General features: G+C 44.6%; 1 protein-coding gene across 1 annotated transcript in view; it reads right to left on the reverse strand.

The window, feature by feature from the left end:
- The window catches only part of EFCAB6 (EF-hand calcium binding domain 6), a 225,418-nt gene that overhangs the window by 166,716 nt on the left and 33,001 nt on the right, over window positions 1-25,701 (reverse strand). Inside the window, exons 6-7 of the mRNA XM_030322319.1 lie at window positions 14,076-14,164; window positions 8,399-8,465 (exon numbers count right to left, since the gene is read on the reverse strand). Coding sequence (XP_030178179.1) covers window positions 8,399-8,465; window positions 14,076-14,164 — 156 coding nt within the window. The remainder of the gene's footprint in view (window positions 1-8,398; window positions 8,466-14,075; window positions 14,165-25,701) is intronic.

Below are 25,701 nucleotides of genomic sequence, written 5' to 3' on the forward strand. Positions count from 1 at the left end.
AATGGAGCAAAACTCCAAAAACCTGGCTTCGGGTTTCCTTGCGGCCAGAATGAAGAGGGAAACTCGTCGCTACATACACCATAGGCCAGGTAAACCTTCTCCCACCTTTGATTTTTATTTGCAGAAGGTTTACCTGCAACACATAAAGACTTCCAATAAGAGGTTTTAGCTACCATGGAACTTCTGACACAGCCACGAAAATAAGCCCTACGTCTAAACAACAAGGGGTTTTAAAAGTCCCAAATCTAAGGGTTCCCCAGGTGGGGCAGTCAGTTAAGCGACTGACTCTTGATCTCGACTCAGGTTGTTATCTCGAAGTTTGTGAGTTCAAGCCCCTCATCGGGCTCTGTGCTGATAGTGTGGAGCCTGCTTGGGATTCTCTCTCTCTCTCTCTCTCTCTCTCTCTCTCTCCTTCTCTCTGCCCCTCCCCCGCCTGAACACACCCTCTTCCCCCCCACCAAAATAAACTTAAAAAACTTTCTTTTAATCTGTATATATATTTTTTAAAAGGTGCCAAATCTATAAAGCTACCCCACATCCCATTTCTTGCTCTGTCCTCAGCACATTGAAACCCCATCAAAGGCCCACCTTGACCACCAGTCTCACCTGTCCCATGCAGTGTTTCCCGGCTACTCTAATTACTGGGAACCTTTCCTACAGAGCTATTTATCCATTTAGTAAATGTTTCCTGAGGTCACCCTAAGTGCCAGGATCAGCTCAAGGCACTAAAGTTACAACAGTGAGCAAGACAGAGAAGGCACCCGCTCCCCGGGGAACATCTATCTTAGTGATAAACACATAAACACACCAAAACCTCAGAATGTTCTAAGTGTTGGGGGAGATATGAAATTTTAGATAGGCTGGTCAAAAAAAATCTCCCTGGGGGCACCTGGGTGGCTCAATCAGTTAAGCGTCTGACTTCGGCTCAGGTCATGATCTCACGGTCTGTGAGTTTGAGCCCCGTGTCGGGCTCTGTACTGACAGCTCAGGGCCTGGAGCTTGCTTTGGAGTCTGTGTCTCCCTCTCTGTCTCTGTCTCTCCCCTGCTCACGCTTTGTCTCTCTGTCTCTCTCAAAAATGAACATTAAAAAAAAAAATCTCCCTGGAGAGAGCTCCCATGCTGAGCACTATAAGCCGGGATGCTTGGGGGATGTTTCCTCGATGGGCAACCAAAAGCCACAGGACATCTTAACCAGAGGGGTCTGGTGAGATCTGACATCTGTTTTCAACAGATAACTCTGGGTGTCCTGCAGAATAGTGTAAGGGGCCCGGGCAGGAACAGGAAAAGCAGTCCGGGGGTTCCTGACAAAGCACAGGGTGGGGACACCGGTGGCAGCGGGGACGGAAGAGGTGGACGGGTTCCAGATACAGCACAAGGACACAGCAGACAGACTTGCTGATGGACTGGACGTGGACGAAGGGCCAGTAAAGAAAAACTGCAAATAAGATATAAGGAAAAGTTGCCATTTGCTCTGCAGACAGTGGTGAGTCCGGAGCCCAGACGTGCCTGGGGCACAGAGCTCTCTTTGTGGCCTAAAACCACAAGTGACCACATGCCATCATTTCACTTTCCTTGTGACAACTCATGTCTTCTCTCCTCCAAATGCAGACTCCCGATTTTTTGAGTAACTTCTACGGCCCCAGCACTATAGCAAGTTCATTTTATGTTTATTGCCACCAAGAATCTAGACAATATTGGAAAAACTTCGCAATATTTTCTCCATTTCACAGCCGAGGAAACAGCCTCCAGAGACACTGGCTTGCACAGGGCATTGGGACAGTGAGTGGTGGCCCGAGTGCCCCAGCCCATCTCCCCTACGATCTTGACTGAACTACTGATTTTGCCACATGCAAGAAGATTAAAAAAACAAAAACAAAAACAAAAACGGGGCGCCTGGGTGGCTCAGTCGGTTGAGCTTCCGAAATCAGCTCAGGTCACGATCTGGCGGTTCGTGGGTTCGAGCCCCGCGTCGGGCTCTGCGCTGACAGCTCGGAGCCTGGAGCCCGCCTCGGATTCTGTGTCTCCCTCTCTCTCTGCCCCTCCCCCTGCTCACCCTCTGCCTCTCTCTCTCTCAAAAATAAATAACCTAATGAGAAAAAACAAAAAACCGTAAACTTAGTCTGAAATGATACAAATTCTGATGTCACAGAATCTTTGTGTTAGCTTCCTGACAGAGCCTTTAGTAAATTAATAATAGAGCAACCAAAAATAGGTCCTGGGAGAGAAGCATCTTCAATCCAATTTTTTTTGAAAATGGCAACTGATGATTTTGTTATGTGAGATTCTCCAGATCAGAATGTAAGCATTCTACTTCATTTAGTTGTGCACAGACACACGAATAAGAGATGTGACATTATTAATCACTATATTCAGTTATGATTGATAGGCTTTTCTGCGGGGAGGAAAAAGTGGCTCAGATACAATCTGTCCCAACAGCTCTACGATATGCTAATATTTTCTTCAGACGAAAGAGGAGATGTGTTCAAATACCTGCTATAATAGGCAATTAATACCAAGTGCACCAAAGGAGAGGTGATAAAAGTGGGATTAGGAGAATATTATAAATTAACCAAGAGCTTGTATGTTTTAGTAAATGGCCTCATTTTGAGTTTGACACAGTCTTTTTATTAGGCAAACAGACTGCATTCTGGTACATTCGTTCATGCTAATGTGGTGTTATAATGTGAAGGTACGTTTATGAAATGGTTGTGATTCTAATGACTGCTGCTTTATTTCTCAAGCAATAATTTTTTTAATTTCTTTTCTTTTCTTTTTTTTTTTTTAGGAAAACTCACCTATTTAAGAAAATGAATCGACCCATTACTTTTGTCTCTTCCACACGAGGATATAACAAACCAAGCAGGCAGCTCAGGACCCCTCATTATTTACTAATTGCTTCGGAAATGACTCAGGCTGCATCCATCCAAGTCCAAGGCACCAGGGTAATCCCATAAAAACTTGTGTCAGATCACTTGGTGTCCAACAGACACACTAGTCACGGCTGACTGGGTGGACCAGATGTTCTGACATCATGGCGACCAGGCTTAAAAACAGCGTCCCTGATTTGGGTGGTGACGTGGTAGAGAGCAAACAGCCTGGGGCGCTGGATGTGTCTGGGTTTTGTTTTTTTGTTTTCTTTTTTTGTGTCTTTAACTGAATTATACAGGGTTTTTTTGTTTTGTTTTGTTTCGCTTTTGTAGATGGGGCCATGGGGAAGGGTCACGACGTCTCCAAACATACCCTGTGTTCTTATATGGGTCAGAACAGCTTCCTGTCTCTCAGGAACTCCCTGGTCCCGGCCCATAATGAGCATCCGCCCCACCTCAAGTAGCAGGATGAGATTTTCTGGCATTTCTACCTCACCCTTGGTGGGGGGGAGTTGGTAAGAGATAAGACAGAGTACAAAGACCAAAACTTGGTTGGTCGGCTGAAGCGCTGAAGCTTTGCCTTGGTCCTTCCTTTCCTGGGAGATTCTTCCCCTGAAGAATGTCCTAGGCCTTGACCCCTGCCACTGGCGCAGGATGAAGCTGGAGACGTGCAGCATAAAAGCCTGAGGAGGTGGGAAGAACGGCGACGAAGGCAGGACGTCAGAGTGAGGAAAGGAAGAAAACTCCCAAATGCCCCCTTGAAGTAGACGTCACTTGTACAAAAAGATGGCTCACGGCGAAGGTGAGCGAGAGACTTCTCTGTGCTGGCCTCGTCTACTCTCGGGCATAACAAAGAGTCACCTCTGCCGAATGCAAAGGAAGCATCAATACCTTTTCTAACCGGGCCTCCAAGAGGCCCAGGGGCCTACTGGTTAAGGGCAAGGACTCTGCAGCCAAGCGGCCACGGGGGGAACTGCAGCTTCTCCGCCCACCAGCTCCGCAGCCTTGGTCACAATGCTCACCCTCTGTCATTTCCCTCCATATCAGTGTGGGGTAAGGACGGCACCTGCCTTGTGGGGCTCCCCTCGAATGAAATAATTTTAAAAATATTTTTCATGTTTATTTATTTTTGAGAGACACACACACACAGAGAGAGAGAGAGAGAGAGAGAGAGAGAGAGAGAGAGAGCGCGTGCATGCGCACAAGCAGGGGAGGGGCAGAGAGCCAAGGAGACACAGAATCCGAAGCGGGCCCCAGGCTCTGAGCTGTCAGCACACAGCCCGACGCGGGGCTGGAACTCACGAACCGCGAGATCACGACCTGAGCTGAAGTCAGACACTTCACTGACTGAGCCACCCAGGCGCCCCTTGAACGAAATAATTTAACACCATATGATATTTAGAGCAGCTCCTAGTAAGTGCTCAATCAGTGCTATTATTCATAGAGCTGGTAAAATTCAAAAAATTACATAGCGTCCAAAGGATTAAGGCCCGGGGGCGGCGGGATCCTTTCGGCAGCAGGCTGAAGCGGGTGCTGTTGGTCCCCTTCTGCAAATCCCCTGGCCCCTATTCCCTTCTCCTTCTAACAAAACCCTCCATTTCCCATTTTTGTTCCGAGAGCTACCCTCTGGTGGCCCCAGGCTTCAGGGGAGGGAGTCAGGCCACACCCCCAGGAAGTAATCAGGGTTGGTTCAGGCCAGGTGTGCCTGATTCCCGCTAAATGCCTCTGCTTCCCTAGGAGACTATGAGAGCAGGGAATTGAGTAGACCAGAGACCTCAAGGACCCGTCAAGCAGATGCCAAGTCATGGCACAGAAGAGGCGCAAAGGAAAGAACGTATCTGCGACCAAATGAAAAGCAAGGATCGAGGGAGTGAGAGCAAGGAAGGAAAGCACAGGACTCAGAGCCCCTACCGGGTAGGACCCAGTGCAGCGCCATCAGGGGACCGGGACCAGCCGGAGCCAGAATGTGACGCCCTGAGGACCACCTGGGCTAACACAGCTTCTCTTCTCCCACACACAGGGCCCGCCGGGGTCAGACGGCAACCTCTTCCCGTGAAGCCATGGATCACGCTCACCAGAAGACGGAGACACGGGACCTGGGAATCATCCAGTCTGGCCCGCCCTATCCCACCCCGTGACTGATGGAGAAAACAGGGCTCAGAGAGCCCAAGGGCTCAACTCGACAACGAGCGGGAATGTAAACACCTGTTGGAGGGTCAAAGTGCCCATGAAGAAGGGAAAGGCCGAGGAACCAGCCATCAGACCAAGCTCGCTGCAGGGGAAACGATGAGGAAACACAAGCACTGGGGTTCAGTCAGTTTGGGGCCCTGACTGCTAACTATCTGTCGGCTTAGGAAGGCTAGACCACACACACAGTTAGCAAAATTCTGGCTCCCAAAATTCAGAGACACTTACTTGCACACATTCTCGGCTCTGGCAAGCCATGTGGACTTATATTTAAAACAAAATAATGAGCTCTCCCAAACCATATAGATCACCCGGCAGTGACAACACATGTCTAAAGAGACCCTGTTTTTCATAACTCCCAGGTAGTTGGGATGAGCACTGGGTGTTGCATGGAAACCAATTTGACAATAAGTTACATATAAAAATAAAAATAAAAAAACCTCCCAGGCATTCATCGCAGCCACCAGCGCTCCTGTGGGGGCCATTTGCAGGACAACAGTCTTAACTGGAAATACGCTACTGCACATGGCTAACAGGTGAGGATATTTGGTTCTGTTTATTTTGGGAGTGGGTGGGAAGGGATGAGGTCCGCTGGTGTTCCTGTCTATCCTTCAACGGCAGCTGCCGTAATAATGAGACAGTGATAGCTGGCCTTGTCCAACTGTTCCAGGTGCTTTACACACCGGGTATCTGTAAGGCACACAACAGCACTTCTGGGAACCAGGATGCCACGGGAAGTTACTCAAATAGGAGGGAGAAAAGCTACCAGCAGAAGGGAAGAAGGGAAGGATGTGTTTTGTTCTGCGGAGCCAACAGGTCCGGCCAAGAAGACATCCAGCTAGACGCCTCACCAGAGAGCCCCCTGCTAGAGCCAGTATGAGCTGGATGGAGCCGAGGACCGGTGCAGAAGCCCCCCCCCAAGTTGCCCTGAAGTTACCTTCCGCTCCTTAGAATACTAAGATCCCCTCCCACAGGCAGAGCTTTCCGCCATTTTTTTAAACATACGATGTACACACCCTAGCATGCTGACATGCTGGTGTGTCCCACTGAACCAAAAGTGCCTCCGTCAGCTCCTGCCCCTGTCCTCGACACACGGAATGAAAGCTTCCTGTACTAACCCCACAGGGAGACGGCGCTTTGAGAACTATCTCCCTGTCTCCTTACTTGTAACAGGTAACGCAAAGCTCTTTGCTTTCAACATTTCCTTGGGCTGTGTTCAGTTTGACGCACCCTAAGCGGCGAACCCCTTGAGCTCAGTTATACTTCAAGGTGGTGCTGTTATCCCCGCTAAGGGAAAGCCAGTGATAAAGACTTGTCAAGGCCGCTGGTGAGTGGCAAAGCTCCAAGATGGAAACCCAGAGCCGACCGGTCCTGTTAAAAAGAAAGCCACAGGCACTCGATGGAGTCCCTTGTCCTCAGCAGAGCAAACCAAGACTTATTTGAAGTTTCAGCTTCTCCAGGACTGGAATTTGAAGCCAATCAATCTGGAATTTACCGGCCAGCACGGTTGAGGTCATCTGTCTCGTGGGCCCTCCCTATTCCTCCCTCTCCCAAAGACAGGTGAGGTGATCCACCTAATAAGACCCTTGTCCTTCGCCCCAGGGAAGGTGACCTGGCCTGAAACAATCCTCTCTTTCCCTTCGCTAACAGCTTCTTGCCCCGCCCCCCTCCCAATAAAATCCACCTCCTTGCAGCTCCTCTCTCCTTCGCTTCCTGGGGATGCTGTTCAATTCACGAATGGCTTAATAAAGCCAATTAGATCTTCACATTTACTCGGTTGAGTTGTTTTTTGTTTTTTGTTTTTTAACAGTCCCCAGATCAGTCTTGTCCTACTCCACCTGCCTGCCCAGAGTCGGGGCCCCAGGTAGAACTGGGGTGCGGTGGACGCTGGCCAGCATGCATGGCAGAGAACTCCCCGAGCCACCCAGGGATTTAGCGCTTCTGCAATCACCCCTCCTCGGCCTTTTCCCCAGAAGTTGCTTGAAAGCTGCACTGTGCAAGCCCACTGATTAACTCGCTCCTAACCAGTGGGAGGGCTCCCCCCACTGTTAGGATAAGAGGGAGGGGGTTGAGATAACAGAGGAATTAGATCAAGGGTCCCTTGTGGCTTTCCTCGGCGAGGCCTTATTGTTGGTAATTTCCAATCCCGGCCTAGGTCCATACGCGCTGCGCTCGCTGAAATGCTGTATTTTTTTTTTAATGTTTATTTATTTATTTTCTCACCAACAGTGAGATCATGACCTGAGCTGAAATCAACAGTCGGATGCTCAACCAACTGAGCCACCCAGGCGCCCCTGAAATGCTGTATTTTTGATCCACGATGGTGTTTATGTTGATATGATGATTCTGACAAACGGTTGACTTTCCCAGGAGTATTTCATGATTAACACAGCTTATGAAGAGACAAATTAAAGGCGTGCCATAAATGATACCAATCATATTATGTATCTCTTACAGAATAACAAATGAACCACAATAGCAGAAGCAGATAATTACGCCAGGGTTCTTACTAATATAGACTATAGTGAAACCAGATTTTTAGGAGTATGTAATGCTAAAAAATGTCACATTAAGATGAACTTTCTGGCGTCGGTGGCTTCAGCCAGGGAAATTCAGACAAACATTTTGTGGATTTCTGGCGATTTTTTAATTTTGAAATGTATGAAAATCCCAGAAGGTTCAAAAAGGAAAGAAGATTTGTCACATTTCAAACCAACATATTGAACCGGGTGAATTAAATCATGATTCTCAAACTGCTTGTGTAACTGACAGGCTCAAATGCATTTTAAAAGGGGTCCGATTCCAACCCCGGGAAGCCACGCACGTCTCCTCCCTCCCTAGCCGTACGCGACAATGTCCAACCATAATCAGCAAACAGGAAGGAGCAAAGCTATATGCTCCTCTCCTAAACACATGTAGTAGCTTCTGTGGCAAAGTTACTCAATACTTAAATATATGCCACTTTGGGTTTCACCAGTTATCTTTGCCATGCTGCTCTTAATTGGCATTTGCTGCTGAAAAGCAGTAGTTTTCTCTTTCCAAAGAGATCCTTGCTTCAGTCCTCGACAAATCCAGAAAGGGCAGCCCTAATACTGAGGATCTAAAGTTACTACAAAAGTGACTCATATTCCAGGACTCCCTGTTGGTGTCACTCATCCGAAGAGACGCCATCCGAGGCCGTCTGAATGCAAGCTCTCACACGGGCTTGTTATCGGATCTATTTGTCAGACGGCTCTGACGGGAGAGTGCAGACAGCAAGATGTGGCCCATTCTGCTTCATCTACCTCTGCTGACAATACTTTTGACAAAGGGTCGGGGGAAGAATTTTAAAAGATCTCTATTACCTTTTCTCCTACTTGGATTTCAAGTTCTTTTACTGTCCGACTGCAATTCATTTCATTCCCACCTCCCCTTAAAAATAAAAATAAAGACTTTTTGTTAACATGTTTTAACCAAATAAATGCTTATGTAGGGCATGCAGAGATCAAAATTATAAGGATTTCCAAATTATATATTTATAAGCGCGAGGTATTTCTTACACACTGCCATCTGCCAGCAGCGTAGACCTGGACCAAGTCCCTAGCTTCTCCGTGCCTCGGTTTCCTCATCCATAAAATGAAATCTAGCATTTATTCCTCCCAGGTAGTGTGGGAACTAAGCAATTAAAGATGACACTTCCTGAGCACTTCCTACGGCGAGCCCCATCTGATTTAATCCTCACGACGACTGTGGGTCAGGGGCCATGATCGTCCTGGTTTGCAGACAAAGAGACTGAGGGAGACGAAGGTCATGGCTGGAGAAGTGGAGGTGCCGGGTCACACCCCACATCGCACCCCTCTGCTGCAGTCCTGTGTTCTGACCTCTAAGGGGTCCCCAGTCCACTCCAGGGGCACTCTTTGCCACGCTGTAAAGGACCTCGTGGTGGACGTATGTCTGTACCATCCCCGTGGCTCGATCTGCTTTTATTAACTGTTTTCTCTCTCACATTATCCACGTATCTATCAACTACTTCAGAGCCCCTCTTTGGAACAATCCGACGGAAACCTACAAGCAGAGAAGCCAGGAACGATCCACTTGAAGGAAAAGCTCTCTGGACAAAGCAAAGGGAGGACACAGCGGCATGAGGCCGAGGGGGCCGGAACTCGGCACGTCCCAGCTTTGCTACTGGCGGTGGCCATGGAGACCAGAGCCCGCCCGGCAGGACAGGGGACACGGGTGAGTGCAGGGATGGAAATGGATGCCAGCTCTGCGGTGCTGTGGCCATGATAATGGACTTCATACCGGGGTAAGCAGAAGACGTTGGAGCATTTCCAGCAGAAATTAACTTCATTTTACGTTGGAGGAAACTGAGGCTGGGAGGCGTAAGTGCCCAACTTCAACAGGGAAACTCGCCAGGAATCGAGACTTATGGTTCTATATTAAATGCAATATTTTTCATGTCTTAATTATGTATCGGAAGAGACACAAAACACTATTTTGAAGATACGTTTCAGACTTAAAGAACAAAAACAGACAAATGCCTGTGTACCCACCGTCAGCTGGAGAAATGGAGCAGCGGGGGTGTCCCCGGAGCCCGGTGTCCCTGGAGCCGGGTGCGAACTTGCTCCCCATCTCCCCCTTCCTCCCTCCCTCCCTCTCCAGTCCGCAGGGCAGCTCCTGGGCCCAACTCCTCTCTGGCCCTCTTCCCTTCACAGCTGTCTCCCCTACACCGCGTCTTGCACCCCTGAACTCCATCTTTCTGTCTGCTTCAGGAGAACACAGCTTATTATCAGCTATTAACTTAGTGGCGCCCTCTTTCTTTAGTGTTTCTCGGAATGGTAGGTCTTGAAACCCTTTCACTTTGTAACCTTTCTGTAAGCCTGTCTAGGTTTTTCTCTTAGTGGAGTTTATTATTTGTTACCTAGTCAGACAATCTGTGCCTTTTAAGTGGAACACTTATTACAATCGCCAATACATTTGGGATTTTTATTGGTTCTGCCCTATTCTGCGGGCTTCCTGCCTTCTTTCGGTTAATCCCATTTTTGGGATTCCATCCACTTGTTTGCCTCTGAACACTCCATGTTTAATCTTGTGACAGTTGTTCTGGAAATTATAACCTGCACATCTTTCAAAGTCTAAGGTTAATCAAGATTTCTCATCTTCCTGCTGGACAAGGTAACAACTCGAGGACATTTTATGCTAGTCCCTCCTTCTCTGTGTATATATTGCTACTGTCATGTATTTTAATTCTCTTCTGTTTTTAAATTCCCAAAGCCATCGTTACTCTTAGCCCTTAGTGCTTCCTCGGGTCAGCGGGTGTTTGGATCCAACTGCACACTCACTGTCCTTTTTGCCCTTCACTCTTTCCTGCATCGCCTCTAACTGTCCAGCCAGGAGCGTTTTCCTTCCACCTAAAAAGTCCCTCCTTTAAAGTTCTTTCACTGGATCTGCTGGGGGGTCAGATCCATTTTTGTTTTACAAGGTCTTTATTTCAATTCTGAAAATACTGAAAGATATGTCCTTTATATATAATTCTAAGATGGCAATGATTTTCTTTCCAGACACTGTGATCGTCAATTCACTCCCCTGGCATCCCTGTTGCTGTTCAGAAGTCACTTTTGTCTGGCTGTTGCCCTCTGGCTTCTTGGAAGATCTCTCGGTCTGGGGGTAGTTGCGCCCCCACCCCCATCTTTAATCCTGCTCGGGACTTCTTTGGCTTTCTGAGTCAGCGGGATGGAACCCTCGCTCGGTTCTGGAAAGTCCTCAGCCATTGCTCCTTCAGGTATCACCCCATCCCGTCTCTCATTACCATCTTCACAGAGTTCCAGTTTCATTTCTGTGACTCTGTGCTGCCTTCTGGCTAAGTTTTTTTTCTGGCCGGTCTTCCAGTTCACTTATTTATTCTGCTATAGCTAATCTGTTTCTTGAACTTACTGAGTTTTACATTGTGTTTATGAAATATGACTTATAGATAGAAAAGAATATGTATTTTCACAGTTTAGTTATAATTAAGGCAAATGCCTACTTAACAATCACCCAAATCAAGAGTTAGAGCCAAACACAAAGGCTCCCGACTTGCCCTTCTCCAATTGTAGGGGTTCCTTCATACTACATGTGTGTATAAAAGTAAGAGGCATGCTTTGTAGTACAAAGGAAGGATCTAGTTGAAAGGTGACCTTGAACACCACAGGCAGAGGGGACACGTGTTTCTCCCTTTTCCACATGGCCTGACATCAGTGCTTGAGCTTATGCTATGGCAAGAAGCGAAAAGGGCCCCGGTGTTCCCACAGAAAGAGACCTTACAGGTCCTAGGCTGGCAAATACTTTATTCCCCGTGCATGGGAGAGGCCTTCCCACTGTTTCAAACCAGGGACACCAGTCTCAGTCTATGGTCGGTCCCCTAGGCCAGTCTGGTTTCTCCTCTTGCTGCCTTTCCTCTCCTCTCTCCGATTCTGCTGCTCTGCAGTTTCACTGGGACATGTCTACATAGGCGTTTCTTTTCATTTGGCTGGCGTAAGCTTCTCAGCCATCATCCTTTTCAATATCTCTCTTCCCTATCCTTTCCCTGTGTATCTGGAAATCCAGTAAGAAATCTCTTGGCCTTCTCTTTCTCCCCACCATGTCTCTTACACCTGTCCTCCATACTTTATCTGTCTTTGTCTTTCTGGGTGGCCTTCATGGATAACTGCTTTGGAACTACTTTCCACTCCACTAATGCTCCCTTCGGCTGTGTTTAATCCACGACTTTCACCCAGCCACTGAATTTTATATCGACAATTGTTATTGCATCTTTCAAGTACCAGAAGTTCTGCTCCGTACTTTTCCAAATCTTTTTTTTTTTTTTCCCTTTTGGCCTCTTCTTTCGTATTTATATGTTGAGTCCATTCTTTCATTCTTCTGAACATTCTAAAATAGTTTTAGATTCTATATTTGATACTTCCAGTATTTCGAGCACTTGGATATCTGATCCTAGGGGACATTGCTTCTATTGGTTTGCCAACCTCATTCTTTGTCTCTTCATATTTTTCAATATTTTGTGTGTGTGGTCTGGTATTACTTGGCACTTTGTGGAAATTCTTTAAGGGCTAGGTTGAAAATGTATTCCTCTACAGAAGGCCACACCCAGGCCAGGACCAGTTTTAAGTGAACTACTAGCCTAAGACTTCTCAGACCACACAGGTAGCATTATTTCAGGCACAGACTTGCATAAATACTGACTTACTGTGCTTTGCCCAAATGCAGCATGGGAAAAGGTAGGTTTCCTTGTTGTGCCCTTCTGTGATGCAGATTTATATTTATAACTTATGCTTACATGAGGGTTTAGGTGTCCTAACTTTATATGTACTGGTCTTCTGTTGGGTCCCTCCACCTCAGTGTGTCTCCTGTCCCCTCCACTCTAAATAGCCAACCAAGCTGAAACACACATCCACCGGGATTTAGCTAATACTCTCAGGGCAAAAGCTGGCTTTCGTCTCATTTCATGTTGGCCTCTAAGGAGTCCTCGCTTTCTGGCCAGCTCACTAATGAATGAAAATGCATGTATACGTTTTACCTTATATCAGTCAGTTTAGTGGTTTCCAGCGGAAGTGCGTTCATGGATATACCCTACCATATTACCAGAGGGAGCATCTCTGTTGGCTACGATTCACTGTCTCCAACAGCAAAGAAAATTCAGCCCCCCGGGTTAAGTCAGTTTTCAGCTAAACCTTTCAAACTTAGTTTAAACATTTAGCCTTTTATATTTAAGGAAGTAACTTGTGATCCTTTTCATCTCAAGCTAATTATTAGACTGATGTTTCACAATTAAAGGAACAAAAACAAAAGACAAAAAAAGAACTCTCCTGCTTTCGGGTTTTCTAGTTGTTTAGCTTTCCCAACAAGTAACATTCAAATGAGGGGACTGTCTACCCAGCGACCTTATCACAGATGGGGGCTGCTTTAGGTTAGGAGCATCAAAATACAATTTGTAAAACAAATAGTCATTCGTTTGAATAAATCTGGAGATGATCTCAGCCCAACACTTACGGACCATTAACTACACAGAGCACAGAGCAGTCCCTGGCTACCTAGGGGCTAATACTTCGTCACTCGTGTTGGCGTTCCTGCACCGATTTTTTTTTAATTGTGATAAAAAATCAAAAGAAACAAACCAAAAAAAAACGAACATAAAATTTCCCACCTTAATCATTTTTAAGCGTGCAGTTCACCAGTGTGAAGTATATGCACACTGTTGTGCACCACGTCTCTGAAACTCACGCCCATTGAACAATCCCTGCTCTGCCTCCCCTCTGCTGCATGATTTCTTACACCTACGCTTGCATCCACGACTGATTCCGTCAGGAAAGCTATCACACCAAAACTTGCTAATGCTTCAGGATCAGATTTAACTCTTACAACTGCACGACTCCTGAGAAAATGAGGTTTATTCATTTAGAGTCAGATAATCTGAGTAATTTTTTTTACTCAAATGGCCTTTCCTGAATCACATGCTCGAATCAAAGAACGTTCCAGCTGATAGAGACATGAGAGTTCATACTCTAACACTCCCCTTTTGCAGGTAAAGTAAGCGAGCCCCAAGCACATGCTACAGTTACAGAATCCAAAGGACCTCTTTAAAAAATATTTCATTTGTACCTCCTAAAACATGATCGCTTTTGAATGAGAGACGTTAGAAATAAAATAAAAATGAACAAATTTAAATTCTGCATCTTAACATTTTTACTTCAAAATTAAAATGTATTATTTCCAAACCTGAAGTACGCTGCACATAATATATATTAGCACTGTCCTAATTTGTTATGTTTCCATTTCCAATACAGTATTATTTCTTTTGTTCTAAAATGCATCCTACGTCGAGGCTACTAAAGACTCATCTACATATACGTTTGACTGAGGATTAACTCCATTAAATTCTATATGGACGAGCTCTACCAACTCATCTTCCACACATATCTGTTGACCTGATTAGTTCTCATGACCTCATAGCCTCTCTCTTATCATTCCATAATTCACATTTTCATATGAGCAAACGAAACCACTTACCTCTTTATAACATTTATATGTAGGTCCATCCCACCGAACCTGGACAGGAATTCAAGGTAAGGAACGGCACCAGAGCTGGTAAGGGGGATCTACATTCAAACAAGAATGACAGCCCGTTAGAGGATTCAGATCCAAGTAGTAGACCGCACAGGAGTTCTCATGGTGTAGGACAGGATGCCATCAGAGGGGTGGGTATTCTAGGAGGCAAAGCTACTTCATCTAGGTGTCTGAGTTGACATACATCCTCAACAAACCGGGTACAAATAGCATAAATGCCTGGCCAATCTGTGATCAATTAAAAGTCAACAAGTTGTCTACAAAATTATCTGAAATCTAGTTCTATCTAAAACATAGAGTAAAATTAGGGGTGCCTGGGTGGCTCAGTTGGTTGAGTGCCCCACTCCTGATGTGGGCTCAGGTCATGGTCCCGGGGTCATGGGGTCAAGCCCCTCCTCAGACTCCACGCTGAGAGTGGAGCCTGCTTAGGATTCCCTCTCTCGCCCTCTCCCCCGCTCACAGGATCTCTCTGTAAAATAAAAAATAAATAGGGGTGCCTGGGTGGCTCAGTCAGTAGAGCTTCTGACTTCGGCTCAGGTCATGATCTCATGATTTGCGAATTCGAGCCCCACGTCGGGATCTGTGCTGACAGTCAGCTCGGAGCCTGGAGCGTGCTTCGGATTCTGTGTCTCCCTCTCTCTGCCCCTTCCCCCACTTGCACGCTCTCTCTCTCTCTCAAAAATAAACATTAAAAAAAATAAAGAAAAATTTTAAAAATAGAGTAAAATTAGTAGAAATACGTTCTACTATACATTTTATATGTACTTCTATGTGTATATATGTATAAATGTATATATTATATATATTTTTCCCCAAAAGGGTGAGGCCACAGCACTGTTTTACTGTCTGAGGGTCATGTGAACTTTCTGTACATTCATATACTTCTAAGGTAGAAAAAAAGCCATTTTTAAATTAAAAATTCTATAAAGGACATTATTGGGTCAAGTGGGTCAATACGGGCTATAGATTAAAGTAGTATCTCAATGTTTAATTTACTAATGTCGATTACTGGGATCATGTAAGAGAATAGTTCTTATTTTTAGGAAATACACAGTGAAGTTTTTACAAGTAAATAACCATAATATAAGTGGCTGCCTCTCAAAGAGTTCAGAAAAACATTATGTACACAGTGTATATGTCTTGTACACCGTTTGCATCTGCATACAGACCACACGGAGATAACAAAAGATCACAGGAGAAGCAAATGAGAGTAAATGTTCACAACTGGCAAATCTGGGTAAAAGGTCTATGGGTACTATTTGTACTATTCTCATTCTTACAGATTTTCTGGAGGTTTGAAATTACTTCTAAAGAAAAAGTCTAATTTTTTAAAAAGTGAAAATAATTATCTCCCCCAAAAAAGGATTCGGAAACTAAAGTTAAGACGTGTAATCAGGGGCGCCTGGGTGGCTCAGTCGGTCAAGCGTCCGACTTCGGCTCAGGTCATGATCTCCCGGTCCGTGAGTTCGAGCCCCGCGTCGGGCTCTGTGCTGACAGCTCAGAGCCTGGAGCCTGTTTCAGATTCTGTGTCTCCCTCTCTCTGACCCTCCCCCATTCATGCTCTGTCTCTCTCTGTCTCAAAAATAAATAAACGTTAAAAAATAAAAAGAAAAAAAAAGACGTGTAACCAATACAGATATATTTTATGAAGCCTCATACAAACACACAAAGTACAATTTCCCATACAGCTGAGCGGCTCCCACGTCTATACAGTCAAGTTTGATGTTCACTTAGCCCTTCAAATTCCAGCCTCAAAGCCTACACGGCTACCTCAGTCTTCCCCAAAGGACAAATTTCTCTTTTCTATTTAAAACATGTGTGACTAGAAAATGGGACCAGAGGGAGAGTGGCTCACGGTGTGGGCCTTCGTGAAGACGTTTCCTGAAAAGCACATCCGTGATTTCTATTTCGGATAGGGTATTTATTAGGAGATGTCATTTTGGGGTAGACACCTCAGAGTTTGCCTAACCCCACAGAAGAAGGGCGAGAACAGGGTGTGTGTGCTGCTCCAAGACAGGAGGCCTCATGGTTTGGGGAGTAAGGCTTCATGACAAGGGGGGAAACGTACAATTGCAGAGCTCATACCCAACAGACGGGCGCAAGCAGTACCCTTGGTGTTTTACAGGAGTTAACTCCTCTAGTCCCAAAACCAGCTTCTGAGGGTGTGGTCGTTTTCCACATTTCACAGAACAGGGATGTGACCTCCCTGCATGGCACTACCATTAAGTGCCAGAACTCTCTGTGACTCCAGAGCCCAAGTTCCTGTCACTGCGCTAACCACCCTGCCAAGAAGGAAGGAAGGAAGGAAGGAAGGAAGGAAGGAAGGAAGGAGAGAGAAAGAGAGAAAGAAAGAGAGAGAGAGAGAGAAGAAGAAAGAAAGAAGAAGAAAGAAAGAAAGAAAGAAAGAAAGAAAGAAAGAAAGAAGGGAGGGAGGGAGGGAGGGAGGGAGGGAGGGAGGGAGGGAGAAAGTCCATTAACCTATTGAAGCTTTTGTCACATTTCACATTGTTACTTATGGTCTAATGAAAATTCTAATGTGGCAGATACATTTTTGCATTATGTCCAGCCTCCAAAGCTCAGTCCATTAAACAAACCAAAGAATCTAGTCTAGAAGGAGAGGCTCTTTGCTAAGAATTCACTTTTTCAGTATTTGTGATTCTGGCAAAAATGTTTAAGAATCGTAACCACCCAACGATGAATCACTGAAAGTAAACTCTTAGACTGGGGTGGGGGAGGGTAGTGTTTAAATCCACATCCATCGTGTCGACAAGTGTCTTCAAAGACATCTCTTTCCCCAACACAGCACGACCTTCGGGACCAGACCACAGCTGTGGTTTTCTTCTCTGGAATCTCTTTGCCAATTCAACTCCTTTCATAAAATTTTTATTAACGTTCAGAGACTGGGGCCACCTTCGTAGAAAGATTCACTCTACCGTTAGTGGAAACTAAGGTACAGGGCGATGCCCTGCCAGCAATGCCACACCGTTCTTGCCCTGATCAGTCTCCGAAACTGTCCGACATTCAAACATTCTCGACGTGGTTCTTAAAATAAAATTGAAGCTGAAGTGAGTTCACTGTACTGGAAAACTCTTACCTAATGTTGACAGTGAAATTCCCCTGAAATACTTTACCGGTTTCTATGTTTCCAGTTAGGCTTACATTCACTATTGGAAAAGGGATTCGTTGGTAAAAGATCAAGAATCGAGAAAAGTCACCCGCACTGTGAACTCCAGTGACTGGAAAGAGAAACCCTGCTCTTCACTCCCAGTGAACTTGGCCTCCTAAAAATGCACCCCATCCCAGCCTCCTCGGTTTACACTCGGTCACGGGAGCTCGAGCTTCTAGAAAAGCCATGCTTGTTCTTTCAGCTAGACTACCAGGGCCTGGTTTTTAAAGTCTCTGAATCTCTACAGCTCTCAGTGACTTCTCTTAAAAACAGATGTAGCTTTTAAAAACGGATACACATTTCACATTTTCTGTACTTTTCCTCTTCCTGCATAGCTGATTAGCTTGGGAAGGTTGTCAAAATTTTAAATTAACATTAGATCATGAATATAGGGAGACATTAGCAGGAAAAATATCTTAACTCTCCATTTGGTATAAATAAAGTATCAGTCAAATCAAGCTTATGAGGAAACTGATACCGGGATTTGCAAGGACAAATGTTCCTTAAAAACAAGAGAACGGTACCAGTTGCCCTCACCCTTGGGGGTGCAAATCCAAACCACAGCGAGTTACCACCTCCCACCCGTCAGAACGGCGGAAATCAACAACACAGGGAATAACAGGTGTTGGCGAGGATGCGGAGAAAGGGAAACCCTCCCACACCGTTGGTGGGAATGCACACTGGTGCGGCCGCTCTGGAAAACGGTATGGAGGTTCCTCAAAAAGTCAAAGATAGAGCTACCCTAACAATTCAGCAACTGCACTACTAGGTATTTACCCAAAGGACACAAAAATACTGATTTGAAGGGATACACACACCCCGATGTTTACAGCAGCACTATCAACAACAGCCAAACTATGGAAACAGCCCAAATGTCCACCAACTGATGAGTGGATAAAGAAGATGTGGGGTGTGTGTGTGTGTGTGTGTGTGTGTGATGGAATATTGCTCAGCCATCAAAAAGAATGAAATCTTGCCTTTTTCAATGATGTGGATGGAGCTGAGAGTATAATGCTAAGCGAAATCAGTCAGAGAAGGACAAATAACCATATGATTTCACTTGTATGTGGAATTTAAGACACAAAACAAATGAGCAAGGGGGAAAAAACCAGAGGGAGGCAAACCATGAAACAGATTCTTCGCTGTAGAGAATAAACTGATGGTCGCCAGAGCGGGGGAGGGTGTGTGTGAAACAGGTGTGGCGATTAAGGAGTACACGTGTCATGATAAACAGCGAGTGCTGTATGGAAGTGTTGAATCACTATATATTGCACACTTGAACTGATACTACACTGTGTGTTAACTGCCTGGGGTTTAAATAAAAACTTAAAAACCGAGAGAGAACATTACCACGTGACACGGCAATTCTACTCCTAGGCACGTACCTTAGAGAAGTTAAAACACATGTCTACACAAAAACTTGTACGTGAATTTTTTTAAGTTCATTTATTTATTTGGAGAGAGAGAGAGGGCATATGTGGAGGAGGGGCAGACAGAGAGAGAGAGAGAATCCCAAGCAGGCTCCGCACTGTCAGCGTGGAGCCCAATGTGGGGCTCGAACTTGCAAACTGTGAGATCGCGACCTGAGCTAAAATCAATAGACGGACCCTCAACCGGCTGAGCCACCCAGGTACCCCTGTATGTGAATTTTCATAGCAACGTTGCTCACAAAGGCCAAAAAGTGGAAGCAACCCGAAGGTCCATCAGCCAACGATAAACAAAAGGTGGTCTATGCGTATGATGGATCACGATTCGGCCATAAGAAGGAAGGGAGTACTGATTCCTGCTACAACATGGATGAACTTTGAACACATGATGGTAAACGAAAGAAGCCAGACACAAAAGATCATGTATTATATTACTCCATTTATAGTAAATGTGCAGAAGAAGCAGATCTACTGTGACACAAAATATATTAATGGTTATCAGGGACTAGGGGAGGGGAAATGGGGAGTGACTACTAATGAGTATGGGGTTTCTTTTGGGGGTGATGAAAATTTCTAGAACTAGACAGTAGTGATGCTTGTATAACCCTGAATATACGGAAAACAAGTACCTTGTAAATTTTTAAATGGTGAATTTTATTATAATATAAATTATATCTTAGTAAAGTTTTTAATAAAAATATAGATACATGAGTGCCTGGGTGGCTCAGTCAACTAAGCATCTGACTCTTGGTTTCCGCTCAGGTCATGATCTCATGGTTCCTACGATCGAGCCCCACATCAGGCTCTGCGCTGACAGCGTGGAGTTGGCTTGGGGTTCTCTCTCTCCCTCCCTCTCTGCCCTTCCCTGCTTGCACTTTTTTTTCTATCTCTCAAAATAAACAGATTTTTAAAACTGTGGGTACAGTCAAAAGTGACACATGAAATCACTGATACGTCTTATTTGTGAAATTTTTAGTTAAAATGAATAAAGGGGAAACTTTTTTTTTAAGGAGAAAAGCTTCTCATCTTTCTTCTCTCTGCCCTGCTTTCCTGTTCCCTCCCTAATAAGTCAGTCCTAGAGTCTGATGGGGCAGAGAAAAAACAATGTCTGCCATGCTGGGGGGACCATGGGAGTCCAGAGCAGGACGTGACCCAAGTGGGGTGAAGAGAGCATCCACACGCGAGGGCGAGGCTCTGGGGATGGGAGATGATCACACACCAGGGAGACTGATCAAATAAGGAAATATACTAAGAATAACAAAATCCAAGCTTCTCATTGTGTGAAAAGGTAATTGCAAATATGAAAAAGCAAGAAAATTAGAAAGAACCCTGAGAGGTAGGATTAGAATTGGCAGTACTGGTGTAGACTCATGGTTTTCAATATAGAGAGAGGTTGGTACAGAAATGAACGGAGATGTAAATGCACGTATACATGTGTATTGGGGGGAAATGTACCCTTAGAGCTCTGCCCACTGAGAGGCCTGGAGTGCCATCCCAGTGGCAATGAGCAGCCCCAGTGCCCAGATTCTGGATTCTGAATTTCGTTTCCATCGAAAGGACCAAAGCTATTTAGGGAAATGGATAATTCCAGGACTGAGGCAAGGAAAGTACAGATGAGTTTGGAATATTTTATATTGGAAACAAAGGAAGTGCTCTGAGAATGATAGGGGCATGCCAAAAGGGCACAAACCAGCAGGAAGGGGCTCCTACCGGTCAAAGTAGAGGCAATTTAAAAATCAAAATAAATGAAGAACATAATGGATCATAACCACTTGATAAAAGAGGAAATCTTGAGTCCCTGCAAATATAAAAACAGTAAATGAATAAATGAAAGTTCGGTAAGGAATGGAATATTTACATAGTTTCAAATTTTCCCCACAAAATGCTTATTAATTACAAAGTGAATAAAGAGTACCTTACCATGAAAAAGCCTGACAGATCCCAGTATCCCACAGATAGTCAAGTGATCAAAGTGAACATAACAGTAACAGGACAAACTAGGATCACAGCGCAACCTAATAAAACACAGTGAGAACACAGCAGCATTTCTGCAGTACTCCTGCCCAAAGATGCAAGCCTTGATCTAGTCATAAGGAGACATGAGATAAACTCACACCGGGACATGCTACACGCTGCAATCTTCAGTGTTAAGGTCCGGAGAGCTAAGGAAAGACTGAGGAACTGTTCTAGACTGAAGGACACTGGGGAGATACGACAACCAAATGCAATTCGTGATTCTGACCTGGATCATACAAGACCTGTATGGAATGACTGGCAAAACCTGGCTGGGTCCTGGGGCTGAGACGGTAGTCATGAGCTCGTGTTAATATCCATGTTTCGGTGGTCAGATTGCAGTTATGTAGAACGCTACCCTTGTTTTGATTTTTTTTTTTTTTTTTTTTTTTGAGAAAGAAAGAGACAGAGAGCGAATGGGAGAGGGGAAGAGAGAGGAGACGCAGAATCTGAAGCAGGCTCCAGGCTCTGGGTGTCAGCACAGAGCCTGACTCAGGGCTCTAACCGATGAGCCGTGAGATCATGACCTGAGCTGAAGTCGGATGCTTAAGGGACTGAGCCACCCAGGCGCCCCAGGCTATCCTTGTTTTGAAGGACACACACACTGAAATATTTGGGGTGATGGGGCCGCTTACTCCCAAATGGTTCGGGGAAAAAAAAACTGCTCTTCCCACTAAACTTCCACTTTCTCTTGTAAATTTGTGACTGCTTTTAAAAACTGATAAAGCAGCAGTTGTGGTAGATACAGCTCGTAACAGATCAATCTCCCGCACAAAACAACTGTAAACTGGCAAATACGAAAGCAGGAAGACTTTGGAGAAATTCAAAACTCAGGAAAAGGGACAAGTACGGAGGGAGTTTCCCATTCATAAAGGCTTTGAGCCTAAGAGTAAGCCACAGTCACTCCCCAGCACAGCAGCTAAAACCCCAAAAGAAAACCCAGTCCCTCTGGCCTGAAGAACCAGTGTGAGGAACCTGAAGCAACCACGGCCACTAAAAATGTGAGGGAAGTCTCAAACAGGAGAGAGGAGGAGACCTGCTTGCTGCTCTAAGTTCTGTCCAGGTTTCCAACGGATGCCCGAACCAGGCGTGTGCAAGCCGGACTCAGAGACCCACCGAGAAACAAAAGGGCCAAACTCATGCAAATGCATGCAAATGCAAGCAAATGCTCACTGCCGGCGAGACAAGAGTTTGCAGGTTAACTGCCGCCAGAGCAGGAGCATCGACAGTCTTCAGAGAAATGTAACAGAATCCAGTCTCCACAGCACAGTATTTATAGTGTTCAGCCCTATACTGTCTGATGTGCAGCCACAGTCACATGTGGCTGTTGAGCACTTGAGCCGAGGCTAGGGCAGCTGATGAACTGAAGCTTTTTATTCATGTTCATTAATTTAAATTTTAAAATTAATTCAACGAGGAGCACCCGGGTGGCTCACGGTTAAGCGTGCGACTTCAGCTCAGGTCACGATCTCACGGTCCGTGGGTTCGAGCCCCGCGTCGGGCTCTGTGCTGACAGCTCAGAGCCTGGAACCTGCTTTGGATTCTGTGTCTCTCTCTCTCTCTCTCTCTCTCTCTGCCTCTCCCCTGCTCATGACTGGAAAACTTTGAAGTATGTTTGCAACGACTAAGTATATGAAACTTGTATTTTAATTATAAATTTTATGAAATCTAAATATAGATCAAGTATTTCCAATGGAAACTTAGTGTGTAGACTGAAGTTGGCTGTATGTATAAAGTGTATAGCAGGTTTTGAAGGCTTCGTACACAGAAAAGAATGCAAAATAACTACTGATTGTCGATTTTTAATAGTGATAACATGTTGAAATGATACATTTTGGACACGTTCATTAAATTAAAATATTCAAATTAATTTCACCTATTTCTTTTCAGGTGGCCATTAAAACATTTTAAGTTACACATGTGAGTCACTAATATATATACACACATATATACATATATACATATATATATATACACTATGTATTAAAAAAAATTTTTTTTTAATTTTAGTTTGACGTAATCTCTACACCCAGTGTGGAGCATGAACACAATCCCGAGATCAAGAGCTGCGTCCTCCGCCGACTGAGCCAGTCAGGCACCTCTCACGCTGCATTTCTTTTGGATAACACGGGTCTGGGATGTAATCCGAATACAGTAAAACCTTGAATTGTGAGTAATTTGTTCTGTGAGTGTTCCGCAAGATGAGCAAACATTTCTAATAAAATTTTAACTTGATAAATGAGTGATGTCTTGCAATATGAGTAGTACGTGACATCGAAAGTCACATGATCACAACTGAGCCAATGGTTTCTCTCTCTCTCTCTCTCTCTCTCTCTCTCTCTCTGTGGGATTGTGGGTGATTGTCTCCCATGCTCGGATGCTCAGTCTCAGGCCGCGGTGTTTGGCAGAAATCAGTGATTTTTTTCAGAACGTTGGAAGGTGCCCACGACTGGCACCAGTGTATTTTTGGTCACTTCGAGGCACCTACAGACAGTCCTTGGCTTTTCCAGACAAGAGCAAGCTTAGGAATGCTTTGCTTCCTTCTAGGTCAGGCTGCCTGCAGATAGAGACCCTTTCCTCTGCTGCCTAATTGCCAGTTACGTTACATACAGTATATGATAAGAGTTTATTAATGCTCTACTATAGTCAACATCCGTGTGAGCATATACAAGGGCCCCCACACAGAAAATGATTGAAAAGAAGGGTGTTAAGAAGAAGAAGAAGATTACTATGGAAGTTAAGATGGAAATCAAGAAGTTTGAACAAAGTACATGAGTGGCCGAAATTGCAAGATATTATAAGAAGTCTACGTCTACATCTTGTCACAGAAGAGGAGGAGAAAAAGGCAGAGGAATCCTCACTTCAAATGAGATTATGGATACGTGTAAAATGGGGGAAACCGCGCAAAATTTTGTAGAAAAGCATCACCCAAATAAGGCTGTAGCAGTGCGAGTGATGAATCTGTTGAATGACAACGCAATGTCACATTTCTGTGAAATCCTCAAAAGAAGGCAAAAGCAAGTGTTATTGGATATATTCCTTGTTAAAGTTGCATGAAATGAAAAAGATTCCATTGAGCCAATAGATATTAGTGATTCCGTTAGTGATAGTGAAAGTCGTCCTACACAATAACCCTCCTCTCTCTTGTCTCCTCATACCAGCCAAGAAGGTTTTCAAAAGCAAGTGCAGGGTAATTTATTTTGCTTTATTTTTTCTTTATTATTTTGTATTATATTACAGTATTGTAATCATTTTCATGTGAATATTTTTGGGTTGTGGAACAAATTATCTGAGTTTCCATTATTCCTTATGGGGAAATTTGCTTTGATATACCAGTGCTTTGGATTGCAAGCATGTTTCCAGAACGAATTATGCTCACAAACCACAGTTTAACTGTACGCTCAAGTACAAAGAACTAGAAAAATGTGACCCTCGTTAAGGGAAAAAAACCAATGCAGGCCAACCCTGAGACAATCCAGATACTAGAATTATCATTCAAGGACTTTATTAATTTTTATTTTAGAGAGAGAGAGAGCACAAGTGGAGGAAAAGGGCAGAGGGAGAGAGAGAAAGAGAATCTCGAGCAGGCTGTGTGCTCAGCATGGAGCCCAACATGGGGCTTGATCCCACAACTCTGGGATCATGAGCTGAGCCGAAATCAAGAGTTGGATGCGCAACCAACTGAGCCACCCAGGTGCCCCTCACTCAAGGACTTTAAAACAGCTATTTTAACCTTGCTTAATGAGTTAAAAGAAATACGCCCATAATTGAAGAAAAAAATGTAAGCATATGAATAGAAATTATAAAAAAGAACCAAATGGAAATTCTAGAACTGAAAAAACACTATGTCTAATATTCAATATTCACTGGATGAGCTTACTAGCAGAACAGAGATGTAAAGAAAGAGCCACTGAACTTGAAGACAGATCAACAGATCTTACCTCATCTGAAAAATACGGAAAAAAAGATTTAAAAATGAACAGAGCCTCAAGGGTCTGGGGACAATACCAAAATGTCTCAGAGAAGATAAAGGAAAAATATATATATTTGAGAAGAATGGCTACAAACCCCACAAACAAAAACAAAATTAAAGGAAGAGAAATCCTTGAAACAATACCATGGTATGCTCAAGAAGAAACAACAAATAGGTCTACAATTTCATTTTAAATCAGCCAAAGGAAGAAGAGCCAGTCCCTGAGATTAAGACTAGAATTCAGGAACACCCAAAATTCTCTGGGCTGTTTGTTTTCCTAACACATAATTCCCCTGTGGTAAAAGAAAGCAAACTGAGTTGGGTGGAGGTAGTCACCAAATTCTAGAAGGAAATAGGCTTTTAAATACTATAAAATGCCAGACTCTGATGAAGAAGTAATGAATGAGTAAAAATATGTATATTTGTGTGTGTGTGTGTGTTTGTGTGCATGTGCCTGTGTGTGTGTGTGTATGAATTAATAATTGGGTTATTGGGTTGGAAGGCACACTACTGATATTCCCAACCAAGTTTTCTACTTTATATTATGACATCGCTCCCTATGGATTTATTTTGAGAGTGTTTAATTACTATTGTATTGTGCATTCCTTTTTTAAAGGCCCTGAGGGCTCACCCACCAAATGTTGACTATTTACAGCCCCCTGGTATGGTATCCCACCGGAAGGCCCAAGGGCCTGTCCTCCATATCCCTCCCCAAGTAACTGCATCTTCCCTGCTGCAAACCCTTGGCCCCCTATGGCTTCCAGGACAGAAGCCAAACTCCTTTGCATGGTACTTTTCAGGACTGGCCCCCCTGTCCACAACTTGACACATATCCCTTTGCTTCTGATACAAACAGCACTACCCAGTTCCCTGAATAGACATGCCATGCTGATTCTGACATGCATGATTTCACCTGGGCTATTATTCTCTCTGCCTAGAATGCCCTTCTGTTTTTTCATCTGGCTAATATCCACCCCTCCATCACAACGC

Source organism: Lynx canadensis, chromosome B4, assembly GCF_007474595.2.
Source record: "Lynx canadensis isolate LIC74 chromosome B4, mLynCan4.pri.v2, whole genome shotgun sequence".
NCBI classification, from domain to species: Eukaryota; Metazoa; Chordata; class Mammalia; order Carnivora; family Felidae; genus Lynx; species Lynx canadensis.